The 16,179-nt window shown below is 49.1% G+C and overlaps 1 protein-coding gene across 1 annotated transcript; it reads right to left on the reverse strand.

Annotated features, from left to right (window-relative positions):
* Positions 1-1,211: 1,211 nt before the first annotated feature.
* Zfand2a (zinc finger AN1-type containing 2A) lies at positions 1,212-15,650 on the reverse strand. The gene is made up of 7 exons (XM_076923475.1): positions 15,428-15,650; positions 12,762-12,856; positions 12,002-12,096; positions 8,669-8,800; positions 5,204-5,355; positions 3,665-3,733; positions 1,212-3,482 (listed from the first exon to the last, which is right to left on the reverse strand). The coding sequence occupies exons 2-7, from the start codon at positions 12,814-12,816 to the stop codon at positions 3,467-3,469; spliced, it is 519 nt and encodes a 172-aa protein (XP_076779590.1). The 5' UTR covers positions 12,817-12,856; positions 15,428-15,650; the 3' UTR covers positions 1,212-3,466.
* Between the last annotated feature and the right edge of the window lie 529 nt (positions 15,651-16,179).

Raw genomic sequence — 16,179 nt, forward strand, 5'->3', positions numbered from 1 at the left:
GATGAGAATATAATCTTTTTTTATTATTATTATTAAAAAAGGAATTATTGGGCTGGAGAGATGGCTCAGCAGTTAAGAACACTGCCTGCTCTTCCAGAGGTCTTGAGTTCAATTCCCAGCAACCATATGGAGGCTCACAACCATCTGTAATGGGATCTTGCACCCTCTTCTGGTGTGTCTGAAGACAGCAACAGTGTGCTCATATAAAATAAGTAAATCTTTTAAAAAATTATTCATTTTATGTATATGAGTATGTGATCACTGTCTTCAGACACCAGAAGAGGGCATCGGATCCCATTACAGATGGTTGTGAGCCACCATGTGGTTGCTGGGAATTGAACTCAGATACTCCAGAAGAGCAGTCACTGCTCTTCACTTCTGAGCCATCTCTCCAGCCTGAGAATATAATCTTTTAAAAAAGATTTATTTATGCATATATGTGTGTAAGTGTGTGCACACACCGATGGAGACCAGAGAGGGCATCAGATTCCTTTGAGCTATAATAACGGATTGATAGCTCCCAGACATGGGTGCTGGGACCTGAACTCTGGTCCTCTGTAGTAGCGGCAAGCTGAAAAAAGAAAGGCCTTCTATACTCAGAGGGCAAAGCGATCACACAAGTGTGAAGACCAGAGTTCAAATCTTCAATCTCACAAAAAAAAGTCAGGGGGCATAAAAGCTTTCCCTGTAATCCCAGCATGCAGGAGGCAGAGATGGGGACTCCTGGAGCTAGTTGCTCGCTAGACCAGGACTACGAGCCCTGGGTTCAGTGAGTCTCTGTTTCAGTTTATGAAGGGAAAGCAATCAAGGAAGACACTGAAGGTTATTCTCCGGCCTCCACATTTGTGTACACTTGTGCCCCTACATGTGCAAACAAGCAAACACACCTGCACCACACATACACACACACACACACACACTGAAGACTTTGCAAAAGAATTATCCATATTTCCTAAAAAAAAAAAAAAAATCTGGCCTCTGCAAGCATCAGGCATGAACATGGTGCACATACACACAGACAACACACACACACACACACACACACACACAAAAATTAAACAAGCCAGGAGTGGTGGTACACACCTCTAATTCCAGGAGTAGACAGAAGAATCTGAGTTCAAGGCCAGCCTGGTCTACATAGTGAGATCCAGGATAGTGAGGGTTATTTAAAGAGACTGTCTAAAATAAAATTAAATAAAAAAAAAAACAGGTGGAATATAATATTTTTATTAACCATTATATATAAAATATTTCAACACACAATGTCTTACATTTGATATTGTCTTCAGTCTGGTGATTTTGCAGTAGTAGGGATAGACTCTGAGGCCTCAGACATGACAGGCAGGTCCTCCACTACTAAACTATGCCCCAGACCCGAGGGGTTCTAGGCAAGCGCTCTCCTATTGAATTGTGGCCCCAGCTCCTCACCGATGGGCTCTAGGTGAGGGTTAACCCACTAACTCTAGGCTCTAACCTTTCCCAGTGTACTTCCGAATTCATGTTTAAGAATATGTGCATGTGTATGCAAGGGCCCACAGAGTTCACAGGCATCAGATGCCCCTGGAGCTGAGGTTACATGTAGTTGTGAGTTATCTGGTATGGGTGGTGCTGGGAACCAAGCTCTGGTCCTCTGCAGGAGAGATACAAGCTCTTATCACTGGACCATTCCCCCAGCCCACCCAATGTGCTTTCAATACCCAGCTTAGTCATCTCAGCGGAAACATTATTGCATACAATGGTTAGACGGGAGACTAAGACCTTATTTAAATATTGTCTAATTACTGAACCCAGCTGCCTTAAAACTTAAGTTGAATTACAAGCTGTTATAGTGGCTACATCTCAAGTGTCTACTAGCATGAGGATGAACGGCTGTCACCCTGGGAAGTGGAAGTATAAAAGACTGGTTTGTCTCAGTGTCCCCACAGAGCACCATTGCCTAGACCTTGTTCCGAGTCCCCCCAGATCTAGCCAGACACTGGGGACAGGCAGAGTGCACCGATGAGTCCAGAGATGGACTGAGCAGGCTGGTGTTGTGATGAAGGCACTGGCTTAGGACAGAGTCAGGTCTTTAGACAACAGAGTGAGTGGAACCCACCCCGGCCTGCCCATGCCAGCTAGAGGCCACAAAACCTGCACAATGCTGTTACGAATGGAATTCATGCAGTTAACTATCCCAAAGGCCATCAGAACTAAGGTGAAGGTCAAAACCAGCTTGAGTGGTTGGTCCTATGTCATCCCAGTACCCAAGCTCCTGGAAAGTGAGGGTCAACCCTTATATGGAGGTGACTAGAGTACCCCAAGCATCTCCCCCCACTGTCATGGCCAGCTGGCAGATGTGGTCAGGCCACAGGTGGCACGGAGTGACTCTGGCTGCACCCTGAGGCCCAGAGCCTCAGTTTTGGCCCAAGGACACACTCAGTCCACTGCTGTGGTGCTTCAGCACGAGAAGCTTCTACTGCAGAACCACACAGTTCTGAAATGGCTCCCATTCCTTGGTGCTCTTCTTGGGAGTTAAAAGCGAATCCACACTCAAGGGACAGAGTCATGGGGTTACTATGAGTTTAAGGGCAGTGTGGTCTACAGAGTGAGTTCAGGACAGTCAGGGCTCCATAGTCTCAAAAAACTAAACAACCTGAACCCAGGCATGTGGAGCCACGGCATGGTGAGGCTGATGCTCAACCTTGGAGACATCACTGCACGCCCTTCCTCCACAGCAGCCTCAGCCAGAGGTCGGGAAAGGGAACCACACTGACTCTTGTTCTTGGGGACCATGAATAGACTGTGCCCCAAAGGCACCTCATTACAAAAGCCATGGAGGGAAGAATATAGAGCAGATGGTAGTTCTTTCCTGTTATAGGACAGAGTTTTCCAGAATACTGAGTCCTGGAGTGGTTTAGCACAGGCCAAAGCCACCACTAAGGAGGTGTACACAAGCCCTCAGCTCCTGAACCCTGCAGCTTTTTGCTATGGTAACCTAACCCACCTTAAGGAGTTGCTGAACAGCCTCACTTATTTTACTAAATAAATTGTACATCTTGTGTGTGTACATCTGGGTACACGTGTGTGTGTGTGTGGGGGGGGGGGTCAGAGGTGAATTTCTGATGTCCTTCTGTAGAGAGTATCCACCTTGGTTTCTGAGGCAGCATCTTTCTGGCCTGGAACTCTCCAATAATGCTAGGCTGCTGGTCAGAGAGCCCTGGAAATTTTCTTCTCGCCACCTCCCAAGTGTTGAGAGTTCAAGTGTGCACCAAGCACACTCAGTTCTGGGGATGAACTCAGGTCCTTAGGCTTCTGAGGCAAGCACTTCACCCACTGAGCCATCTCCTTGTCCTAACTTGGGCAGTCAATGGGAGACTCTTCCATAAAGACTCAGACTCAGGAGAAGCCGGAAAGTGCTGGAGGCCATGTCACCAGGATTAAAACCCAACAGAAAGGAGCTGCTGTGTGGCAGACAGGAGCCTCGCCGTTACTGCACCGTCCTCCTGAAAGAGACAGAATCGATGGGTGACCACACATGTCGGAATTGCCTAGCAGGGGTCTGAAGTGAAAAATGGCCTGGGAGGAAACTCAGCGCATTCTAAAAAATAGCTACGGTGGCCAGCTCTGGCCTTTCTTATGGAAGCACACGACATCACACAGAGACACACAGCCTGAGTCTCCGTACCTGAGCCGCTGGGCCAGCCAACTGACTCCTGATGGCTTCTTCTGCTCAGCAGCTCTGGATGTGGAAGCCCTATAGAGAAAGTCAGACTTATGTTTATTCGACCCTCTTACCCACGTCGAGAGAGCCCACCCACTCACATCTGTGCACTTAGATAGTAGAGATAGATAGAGAGCCCACCCACTCACATCTGCGCACTTAGATAGTAGAGATAGATAGAGAGCCCACCCACTCACATCTGCGCACTTAGATAGTAGAGATAGATAGAGAGCCCACCCACTCACATCTGTGCACTTAGATAGTAGAGATAGATAGAGAGCCCACCCACTCACATCTGTGCACTTAGACAGTAGAGATAGATAGAGAGCCCACCCACTCACATCTGCGCACTTATATAGTAGAGATAGATAGAGAGCCCACCCACTCACATCTGCGCACTTAGATAGTAGAGATAGAGAGCCCACCCACTCACATCTGCGCACTTAGATAGTAGAGATAGATAGAGAGCCCACCCACTCACATCTGCGCACTTAGATAGTAGAGATAGAGAGCCCACCCACTCACATCTGCGCACTTAGATAGTAGAGATAGATAGAGAGCCCACCCACTCACATCTGTGGATCACATCCAGTCTGAGAAAGTCAAGTGGAATTACACAGTAACTCCACTGGCCTCTGGCCTCCACGTGCACGCCACAGCACATGTGTATAATCTCGCCCCCAACGAAAGACTAAAACATAAAGGGTCACTTACGGGGCTGGTGGACAGCTCAGTACACAGCTGCACAAGCCCGAGGACTCGTTTCAATTCCCAGCACTACATAAAAGCCAGGTGCTAGTGTGTCTGCAGGGCTCCCGCAAAGAGCTCTCAGGTCTGGCACACAGTGCAGCAAATGAGAGACCTGGGTCAGACACGGTGGAACTGAAGGACCAACGTCCATGTGCACTCATGTGTGCACGACATTCATGCATGGACACACATAACAAAAAAGGAAGTTACGTGTCATTCTGACTCAGGAGTGCAGATTTCTACTACCGAAAAAGGTAGCAATAACGGTTGACCTGTATTGCCTCCACCAAAAGGCCAATGTTCCAACCCAATCTCACTAGCGCCCAGGAAGGACCTCATTTAGAGACAAGTCTTCACTGAGGTGATCAAACTGAGCATCTGCTGTCCGGACATCAGTCAAGGCAGCAGGCCACTCAGCCGATAGAGAGCAGGAAGCAGGATGCAGACATGCTTGGAAATACCACACCAAAACATAGCAAGGGTGGATGCAATGGGGCTACAAAGCCAGGCTCACCAGGGAGTGCTGGGTAAACCAGAAAACAGGAGAAACTGGGAGAGGTGGAGAGGGTGTCTTGGAAGGAGCCAGCTGCTAACTCGCTCTAGCCCGTGAAAGAATAAATGCCCCGGTTGAAGCCCCCAGTATGTGGCAGCTACAGGCCTAACTTCACAGGACTCCAGCTCTGACTGTGGTCTAAGCTCCCTTCTGTGTGGCACGCTGCACACCAGATCAGCATCACCGGGATCCCTGCTCACCTCCCTCGGCTGGCTGAGCTACTCCCAGCTTGGCAGTTGTGGTCCTGAGGATGGCGGTGCTGAATGCAAAAGTTGCCATGGCACTGAGCACAAGTCAGCTGCAGCATCTCTTTCTTCCTGCATCCCTCTTTGGAGCAGCGGTGTGTGAAAACCTGCAAGAACAAAGTCGCTTCTGTCATCAGCAGGTCACAGCCCAGATGGGCACTGGTGGCTGGCCCAGTAGCACGAGGCTGTGATTCTAACTACTCACAGAGGCTGCGGGGGAAGGGAACAGACTCCATATGTGAGCCCTGGCCTCTGCTGAACCCCGCCTTGCCCTCAACCTCACCATTAGCACACATGAATAATGTAATAAAGGCTGTTTAAAGTAGAAGGAAGGACTATGCTAAAGCCAAGCATTACATCAATTCCCTGACTCTGCCCTACAAAAACAACAGCAACAACAAAAACCCTGAAGCTGAGGAGGAAGAGGTGGCCCAGGGGTTATGAGCACACGGGAGGCACAGAGATCAAAGGTCAAATCCCCAGCACCTACATAAAAAGCTGGGCAGGGTTACACACATGCCTGTAACCCCAGCCCTTGAGGAGCAGAGACAGGAGGGTCACTATAGCTAGCAGACTGTCAGCCTAAGTTCAACAAGAAACTGTCAGAAGGAAATACGGTGGAGAATGGTAGAGCAGGTCAGCAGACATCTCCTCTGGCCTCCACACACACATGCATGCATGGACACACATGCACACACATATGCAGGTGCACAAACACACACCAACATAAACATTTTATCTTTATGCAGCCTTGGCTGGCTGGGAGCTCACTGTGTACCAGGCTGGCCTTGAACTCAGTGATCCCCCTGCTGCTGCCTCCCAACTGCTAGATATACAGGTGTGCATGCCATGTGACTTTAAAAGGTTTTCTAAAGGTGAGATAAAAAGCTGACAGGCCCTGGACACTCAGAAAGAGGATGCAAAGGTTCTGATTAGGCAGCTTGTGCCAGCTGAGGGGTAAAAACTGCCTATGGAGACAGCAAAGCTGGGACACCTGGGGGAGGCAACAGGCAATGAAAGAAGACACGGCAGGGAGAGAGGCAAAGCCAGCAGCAGCCCCATGAGGACAAATGGATCAGAAGCTGTGGAGACAAGCTGTGGAGACAGCAGAGGTTATATTCACAAGTTCAAGAACGCTGGTGTATCTGTGGCGTCACACACACCAGCAGTGCTCTGGATGGGAGGGGCGGATGATGATATAAATTCCCAGAGCCCCTGACTCCTATGAACTATAACGGGTGGTTTAGGCAGCACCCAGCAGCCAGCCTCTGGCAGACTTACCCAGAGGCACAAGAGGCCTGCAGCAGGAGCCTGTGTGTGAGCAGGATGCCCCAGGAGGAAAGGAAGGTACAGATGTTTGGATGCAGGGGTCGGGGGAGCCAAGAGAGAATGAGATACTATTTTACATAAGAGCCTGGAGTGTCAGGCAGAACTACATCCTGTAAAATGGGCACAGCAGTGGGGACCAGGCTGCAGAATGGGACAGGCTTCTAACTGTGGCTTGGTGTGGTGCACTGTGGAACAGACTTCATGCCCTCCTGTCTGAGGCGGAGGTGCTCAGTGGACTTCGTGTATACTTATGTCAAAGCATTTGAGAAGTGCACTAAGATAGCTTCGAAGTACTAGGAGCTGAGAGCTGTTAAGCAGATGACAATTGAGGAGGACACTAGGCTATTTCTAAAGAAACTGTGTGTGACAGGGTGGGGAACACAGATGTGAGTCACGCGTATGTGAAGGTCAGGACCCTAGCAAAATAATTTTATTTTTCTACCTTTACATGGCTTCTAAGGATTTAACTCAGGTTCTCAGGCTTGCACGGCCAGGCAGAAAAAGCTTTATCCACTAAGCTGCATGCTCTGCCAGTGCACACGCGTGTGCAAAACACTCTTCTAGAAGCTGCACAATGGTAGTGTGTGTGCTTACTCTGAAAAATGGTGGGTAGGGTGAGGCCGGGCAGGGTGAGGCCGGGCTTAGAAGGAAAGAGCTGGCAGGAGTAAACATGAGAGGAGCCTCTGGGGAGGAGCAGCAGGAGTGGTGAGGGCCCCAGAGCCTGCAGCCCAGGCCGGGACCGTGCGGCTTGCAGCTGCTGGGGAAGGATCTGCCCTCATGGAATGTCACATTAGCAGCAAAAAGAGATTTCCCTAAAAGAAATGAACCAGAAAAGCAAACAGAAAGCACTAGGCACAGTGGTGCAGGCCTGTAATTCAAAAACGTGAGGCAGGAGGATTGGGAGTGAGCTGGACTAGGTCTCAAAAACAAGAAGGGAGGGAGGGAGAGGTGAAGATAAGGGGAAACAGGAGGAGAGGGAGTGGGGGGAGTGCTTAGCCAAACTGTAGACGCTGGAGCTGCAGGTGAGCGAAGACCCAGCATCAGCTGGAAGAAAGACTCAGAGCACGTCCACTGAGGAAACAAACCACACTTGGGGCAGAAATGGCTGCTGGGAGACTGGGCGAAGCAGGACCACATCCCCGAGAGAGACCTCAGGCTCTCCTTAGAGTCAGAGGCACAGCTTCTTCAGAGCAGCAGGAGACCTGCCTGGAGGGATAGAGGCTGCCAGCCCCAGGTGGGGCAGGATGGAGAAGACAGTGCCCACAGGGGCCACACAGTCCTTGCCTGTGCTGCCCGTTGTGACAGGGGACTTGCCTTCTCTAAAAGAGACCAAAGACAGGGACCCTCACTGCCACACCCAAGGGAGAGGACAGAAAAGGTGGCCCACTTCTGTCCCCAGGAGTGTAGGAGAGTTAACAGAAGGTTGTAGAAAGCCTTGCCCTTTTTCATCTCAGAAACTTGCAATTCCCTGAAAACAAGGACCTAACCTGGGAGCCTTGGGAGGCTCGCAAACTGTTTCCACAAGGCAAAGTCACCACGCACAGCACAGGAAGGTCACAAGGCAGACTCTCCATGCACAGCACAGGAAGGTCTATCGCCGCTTCCCATGGACGGCCAGCACTCCACACTTAGAAAATACAGCTCTGGGGCTGAAGATGTGCTTCATCCCGTTTGCTTGCCTAATGAGCCGTGTTCTCAGTGTGATCCCCAACACCATATACAACGGGCGTGGTCGTGCAAACCAGCACTCCGGAGAGGCAATCAGGTGGATCAGGAACTATAAAGCAAAAGTAAACCAGCCTGGACTATGTATACCACATAGCTATCGAAGAAGAAGGAGGAGGAAGAGGAGGAGGAGGAGGAGGAAGAGGAAGGAAGGAGAAGAAGGAAGAAGAAGAAGGAAGAAGAAGGAGGAAGAAGGAGGAGGAAGAAGAAGGAAGAAGAGGAAGGAGGAAGAAGGAGGAAGAAGAGGAAGAGGATGAGGGGAAAAGAAAAAGAAAAAGATAAGAAAATTGACCTTTCCCGGAAAAGCAGCAGCGGCAGCAGCACCATGTGTACACTGGCCTGTGCTGGCCCTAAGCCAACTCTCACCTTGTTTCTGTTCCTCCCAGGGTGAAAGGTGCAATCTCTGTCCATGTGCTCGCTGACCACCACATCTGGGATCTCACTTCTCTTCACAGGAATGGGGACATTACAGAGTGGACACACAGGCACCTGCACATCCTGAAATAACAAACATACAATGATGCCAAGACTCACACTCACGCACACCTCCATCTTTCTCTCTCTGTCTCCCGCCCCCCCCCCCAAGGTTGCCTAGTGGGGTTTAAAGACAAAAAGGGCCACCACCAGCTTTGGAGGCCCCTCAAGTGAGAAAGGAAGCTGGTGATATCTGGGTGGGGGCATATCATGGCTGTGGGAGGGGACCCACCTGACCCCTCAGAGCCAAGGTGATAGGAAGGATCCCAGGAGTCACTCTGCACAGCTGCCTCTGATGCTCACGTGGCTTTATAAGGAGGGAGATGCCCTCAGCAGTAGATAGGCTGCGCCCATTACGGTGCCAGCCAGAGACTGAGGGGCTCTGGAGGGAATGAGGAGCTCTAAGAGTGACCAACCAGCATAGTCAAAACTCTGAGCCAAGACTGTTGAGGGAGGGGTCCATGCCAGAGGGCATGGGGTGGCTGCCATCAGATGGAAACAGGATCACAGGCTTTTTGGTCTGCTGTCTGAGGGCAGCTACCTCAGTGGCCTAATGTGACCACCAAGAAACAAAGCACTCCTGTGTGATCTCTGGATAGATGCTACCTATATGGGCACAAGGAAAGGTCCACAAATAGGTAGCCACTGGTCATCAGAGCCTGGTAAACAGGAATCTGAGTCACCTACCCCACCCATCCCAATGGCTTGGCTAGACCAGGGCCAGCCCCAGTTAAGGCATGTGACACTAAGTCATCCACTATCCATATGGCACCAGGGGAAGTGGGCAGGGTTCACTGATATCATCTGTGAGTCACTTCTGGGATAGAGTGAAGCCCTGGACTTGAGGGACCTTCTAGCGGGATGGTGTGGAATCTCCTAGAAACACTTGCTACAGAGACTGAATAAACAAGAAACTTGGACGATTGCTCTTCCCTGGTGCCGGGATACGCAAGCTCAGTGTGTGAAGAGGAAGGACCAGCAGTGACTGCTCAGTGTGGGACACATCCTAAGGGTGCAGTCTGAGGGATGGGAGACGGTCCAGTTGGTAAAGATATCCCCACCTAAGCATCAGAACCCGAGTTCCACCCCCCATTATGCACCTGAAAGCCAGGTTTGGTGGAGTATGCTGGTAACCCCAACACTGGGGAGGTGGAGACAGGAGGATCCCTGGGGCTTGCTAGCCAGCCAGCCTAACCTACTTGGTGAACTCCTGGCAGTGAGTTCTACCTCAAAAAAACAAGGTGGATGTCATCTGGGGCTGTCCTCTACTCAGCCCTCATACCCAGCACAGTCTGGTTAAGAGGATGCAGACTTTCCCACAGGCTCGGTGAGGGTCACAGCCTGATTTCTGTACAAATACACCACCTAGAGAGAGCACACCTGCAGAGATCACAGGCTGTAGCCACTGGCAATCGTGCAGCTCTCCTGACCTCCTGACTGTTGACCTCCTGACTGTCCCAAAAGACTGACTGCTGACACTCTGCCACCTCTCAGGCAGAGCTTAGAGCAGACATCCTCCAGAATCTACGATGGTCTTTCCTTCCACACAATCTTATAGTGAGCAGAGCTGGCCATCTGCTCCATGGTTGTGTAACCCAATCTTCGGAGTGGCGGAGATGGCTCAGAGACCCAAGCTCAGACCCCAGCATCCACGTAAGAGCCAGGCGCTTGCAATTATTTTTGGTGGTGTGGTTGTTTGTTTTTTTGAGACAGGGTTTCTCTGTGTAGTCTTGGCTGTCCTGGAATTTGCTCTGTACACCAGGCTGGCCTTGAACTCAGAGATCTCCCTGCCTCTGGAGTGCTGGCATTAAAGGCGTGTCTACCACTATGCCCGGCTGGCAGCATGTATTTGTCATCCCAATGCTGGGGAGGCAGGGCAGGAAGATCCTGGGCTTGCTGGCCAGCCTGGCTGTCCAACTGGGAGATTTAAAAAGAGATCTTGTCTCAAAAAATGTGGAGAGTAAGAGAGGGAGGTGGCTGCCTTTGTCCCCTGCTCTCCCCTGCCCCATCTGCATATATAAAATAGTTGAGAACACTTGTTCGGTTTCTAAATGAGCCTTGTCTCTTGATCTGCAAATCCATTCTGCCCTTAGATAAGAACCATCTTGTGTGAATTTTAACCTGATTCATTAATGTGTGATTCAGTTAAAACAGGAATTTGACTCCAAGTCTCTGGAAATAAATGTTGATAGCTTTACATCCTGCAGTCCTGCACTGTCCAGTGAGGAAGTCATTGGGCATATATGGGCTCTGAACTACTTGGAAGTGTGTTCTAGTAGCCTGGTACCTTGGTAGATAGATCACAAGTTCAAGGCCAGCTTTGTTTACATAGTGAGTTTGATGCAGGCACGGGTTATATGAGACCTTGGCTCAAAAAAAAAAAAAAAAAAACATTAGCTGGGCAGGTGGCTCATGTCTTTAATCCCAGCACTCAGAAGGCAGACACATATGGATCTCTCTGAGTTTGAGCCCATCCTGATTGTCAGAGCAAATTTCAAGCCACCAGCGCTATGCAATGCCAGAGCTACAGAGTGAGCTCCTGTCTCAAAAAAACAAAAACCCAAAAATAAATAAATAACTACACTAAGTAGCTGTCCACTCTACTGATGTAACGTACATACATCATATTGCTAAACTGTCTCGAGTTCACTGAGAAGCTGGCTCTGGCAGCTGTGCTGTAACCTACTCCCAACCCATTTTAGACAGAAGCATGTAAGTTTCAGGGTGTCCTCCAAGACTTCTAGATGAGCAGGAGTCAACCCCCCCAACTGTGACAGAGAAACAAAGAGCAATGCCGACCGTGAATAAAAGCACCATGTCCTGGAGAACAGTTAGAAGGGAAACTACTTCTAACGGAGGGACTACTTACTGCTTATCCTGAGGTAGAGACATACCTGGACTGGGATCAGGAAGCCAGAAGACTACAGCAGGGGGATCTCAGCCAGAGAGGAAGCTGAACTGGACACTCCAGCTGACTCTGTCAACCTCCCTAGTCTGTTTCTGCAGGATATTCCAAGTGCCCAATTTGATGGCGCTTTAATACCCACCTACCCATCCATCCAGCTCTCTCTAGCTACTTTTTCTTTGGCTTGCCCTATATACTTAATAAACCCACTCACTCAAAACTCAAAGCAAGGTGATCATAGATCATTCTCTGGCCTGCACAGAACAACTGGACAGAGCGGCTGTAGCCCGTGCTGTCTAGACCCCAGGATAATGTGTTACCTTCTTGAAGGCAAAGGGACACTTATGACCCGTGTAGGAAAAATGGTCTTTACAGAAATCTTGTTTACAGGCGTCGCATGTTATAGGCAGAAAATCTAAAAAACAAAAATCAGGATAAAACGGTTAATCCTCTGAAGAACTGGAACCAGAAAATTCCATACTATTCAAAGCAGGAGCTTCTGCATATCAGACTCCTCACTCCTGAGAGACAGACACAGCATGGAAGTGCCACATGTGAGAAAAAACAACTTTGGGGCATGAAATTTAAAAAAAAAAAAAAAAAAAAGCTGAGACAGGGTCTTATTTAGTGCAGGCTAGCCCGGAACTCCTATGTAGCCTAGGAGGACCTTACCTGCACCTCTCCAGTGCTGGAAAGGAAGCCAGAGCTTCAGATATGCTGAACAAGTGTTATACCAGTAGCAGCAACCCCAGCGCCAAAGTTAGAAAAGCAGTAAGGCCAAGAGACAATGAAGGACCCACAAAGCTGTCTTTTCAACACAGATGCCATCTCTCGTGGTATCACAACCATTCAAGCTGTCTGTCTTTGTTATCTGCAAAGCCCTGGCAGCTACTGCCTGGCCTTAAGATGGTCACTTGCAATTCTGAGCAGATCCTGTGTCCTGCACCAGAGTTTTCATGCTGAGAAGCTAAACCAGGACAGAGGCCAACTAGCCAATGTAATGAGTACAATAGCCAGATGCCCTCCATAAAACAGCCAATGAAATACTGTTTCCCAGGAAGAGCCCTTGAAAGTTCTTACCTAGTTGTTTGCAAGTCGGTTCTGAACAGTGCTTCCCCAAGTCGGGAAACTCCATTATGAATGGTGTCCAAAACACACAGGTATTTAAGTATCACCTGTGGGAAATACAGGTAAAGAGAATGAGGTCCCGAGTTGGTCACCAGGACCTGTAACCTGCAGCCAAGGAGCACAGAGAAGCTATCTGTGGGGAGCACGGGAGACCCAAATCATCCTGGGGCCACGGGAAAGACTGATGTTTCATAAATTCTCAGCAAAGAGGAAAGTGGTGGTTTCATCATAAATACCAAGTCTCAGCTTAATAACAGAATGCTTTGCCTAGCATGTGGGAGGGGGAAAGTTCTGGGTTCAATCCCCAGCTCTGGCAAAAACGAAACAAATGTGGTGAAAGAGAGAAAGGCTTCCAAACACAATCCATAGCTGCCACTGAAAATTACAGTCTCCTTGGATCTCACGCTGCAAATTCATTTCCTCAGTACTCTTGTTGACATCAACAAGATTCTGTGCCCAGGTGTTAAGTGGCATTAGTCGACTACACTCCCCAGAGTACTCTGTCCCTTGCCTCTCACTCCCTCATGCCTGCAGTTTTACTTTGTGCTTACTCCATAATATCAAGCCAGAGATGATCACGGAAAGCAGCCTTTAATTATTTTTAAAATTTTTTTCCAAAACACTTTATCAATATTTGTATAAACATATATACTTATACACGTATACATATCTAAACAATAATTAAATAATAATAATAAGATGTATTTAAAAAGTATGGGGGGTTGGGAAAAGTGGGAGGAAGGAGAGAAAGGGGAAAATTATGCAAATACAGTGTTCATATATGAAATTCTCAAAAAGGAATCCAGTTTTTTAAAAATGTTCAGCAGACCAACTAGCATTTTACAATACAAAAATAAATATGACCTATAATTATGTTAAAGGACATTTTAACTCACTACAAACTTTGAAGTTTAAAATGAGATCAATAAAAATTTTACCTCCCGTCAGTGGTGGCGCATGCCTTTAATCCCAGCACTTGGGAGGCAGAGGCAGGCAGATTTCTGAGTTCGAGGCCAGCCTGGTCTACAGAGTGAGTTCCAGGACAGCCAGGGCTACACAGAAAAACCCTGTCTCGAAAAAAAAAAAAATCATTTTACCCAGCATACTAACAAAAACCACAATAACATTTTATAATTCAAAGTATTTCTGAGAACAAGAAAATAGATTGTTAGGAGCTAAGTCAGCAGAACCAGGGGTACACTGTGTGTGTGTGTGTTTTTTTTTATCAAATCATAATTTTTACTTTTTAACACAGGGGTTATAAGCACAAAAATGCAAGATATGGGGAAGGGGATGATACAGGAGCATAGGTGTTCAGGGGGAGTACAGATATCTTTCAGAACAGGGTATCAGCTGGGTGAAGGTTCAGGGGTCAGGTCACTATGACTCTGCCTATGATTCACTTGTCCTTATCTAATTTGGTACTATCTGCCAAAGGCTGCCTATTTACAAGGTCTATGACTACTCAGGCTGGTAGATTTCAACAAAAGCTGCCTGTTTACAATAGTTTATAGACATCTGTTTCAGTGTTTTTTCCATAGAGACCCAAGACTTTGTGTTAGCAGGCATGTATGTCAGGCCTATTGCTGATTTTAGGCTTATGGCTGATTTTAGGCCTTCAGTATATAAGCAGGGCTGACCCTGACATCTCCTCCCCTCTCCAAGTATAGAAGAGCTGCCTTTAATTAACCACAAGAAACAGACAACCAGAGAGGCAGGCATCCCAGAGACCAGGCTTAAATCAAAGTCTCCTCCAAGTCCTGTTACCTATCAAATGACTCTTGCACTTTCCAGAGTTCAAGTCCCCAAAGATCTTTTCACATCTTTCTATTACTTTTTCTGCTGGGAACTTCTAATCTACTCCTTGCCTAGAACTCTCAGGCTTCAGTAAACATCTACATGCCTTGCTGAGGACCAATCTGCAGTGTCACTTCCTCAGACATCATCTCTAACACCTCAGAGCTCCCATTCACTTCCCGCCCTCTGCCCTTCCCTTCCGACTGCATTTAGTGGTTGGTTATGGTGGATCCCATTCCTGTCGGGGAGAAACAGAGTCCACGTTATGACATGTTTTTGTTCAAAGCGAGCAGCAGGTGACATATTACCAAACGACCATCGACTGTACCTTTTCTCTCTTTTTTAAATGGGGGGGGGGGTGGGCGGGCAGCGAAGGGAGGCAGGAGGACAGACACTATTATGCAGCCCTGGCTGTCCCTTAACTCACTCTGTAGATCATGCTGGCTATTAACTCAGACATCCGCCTGTCTCTGCCTCTAGAGTGCAGGGATTAAAGGCATGAGCCACCATGCCCTGCCAGTAGACTGTTTCTTGAAACACGGTCTCCAGGTAAGCCTGGAGCTTGTGATCTAACAGCTCAACATCCCAGTGCTGAGACTACAGGCCTGCAACAACCACTATGCCTGGCTGCCACGACAATGGCTCAGGACCGTTGACCTGAGGATGTGAGATGTCACTGTGTTGAGACAGTAACTCCTTGATGCCCAGGCCACGGGAAATCACAGAGTGGAGACGCCAGCTCCTGGCTCACCAGCTCCCCGGGCCCCAGCAGCAACTATGATCCAGGTCAGAGCGCCCCGCAACCACACTCCAACCAGTACCTGGCATTCACGGGCAGTCAGAGGCGGAGAGACAGACAAGTGGTGTCCTCTGTGGTCAGCCCGGTGACACCGCAGTAGAACCTGCAGCTCCAATCGATGCGAAGCGTCCGACTCCTCGCAAGGCCGGAAAGCGTAGCATTGCCCCCGCAGCAGCCCGGTCCATTTTATCCGCAGCGGACAGATCCAGAGTCACACATCCTGGGCGTCCCCGGCGCGCTCCGATGACGCCACACCAGCCAATCGCCTAACATCTAGGCCCGGCTCGCCGGCGCGCCCAAGACGTCACCGACAATCGGCCAATCCCTTTGTGCTATGACCCCCAGAGGGCTGGGCGCCGTGATGTCGTCACTTACCTTGCTACCAATCCGGCGGCTCCACTGTCTTTTCGTCCCTCCCAGCCCGACGCCTCTTTTCTAGAACAGTCAGGCAACATCTCTGGCCAGGCTGAGTCACGGTGAGGCAGCTCTGGGTGAGGTGACAGGCCTGTACCGGGGAGCCTGAGACAGGACCCGGCCCTACACGAGATTCCTGTGGCTCAGTAGGAGTTACCCGAAGGCTGGAACTGCAGTATTTACAGACTTGATGGCCCATTTGTGAGGCTGTAAGGATCCCAGGACTGGGGGAGACAGAACGTCTGGGACAGGACATCTGAACAAACATGCCTTGGAAGAGTGAGGTCCAGTCTGCAGATGAATTACAAGATGATACCCAAAATGCTTGTATTTCTGTTGCCAGCGTGGTTGGAGCACCGT

The sequence above is a fragment of the Arvicanthis niloticus genome, chromosome 24 (assembly GCF_011762505.2).
Source record: "Arvicanthis niloticus isolate mArvNil1 chromosome 24, mArvNil1.pat.X, whole genome shotgun sequence".
In the NCBI taxonomy this organism is placed as follows: Eukaryota; Metazoa; Chordata; class Mammalia; order Rodentia; family Muridae; genus Arvicanthis; species Arvicanthis niloticus.

Coding starts and splice junctions, on each gene's coding strand:
- Zfand2a (XM_076923475.1), bottom strand. CDS start 12,816: ATGGAGTTTCCCGACTTGGGGAAGCACTGTTCAGAACCGACTTGCAAA. Junction 12,097..12,761: donor ACCGACTTGCAAACAACTAG/GTAAGAACTTTC, acceptor TTTGTTTTTTAG/ATTTTCTGCCTATAACATGC. Junction 3,734..5,203: donor AGCTCAGCCAGCCGAGGGAG/GTGAGCAGGGAT, acceptor CTTTCTCTATAG/GGCTTCCACATCCAGAGCTG.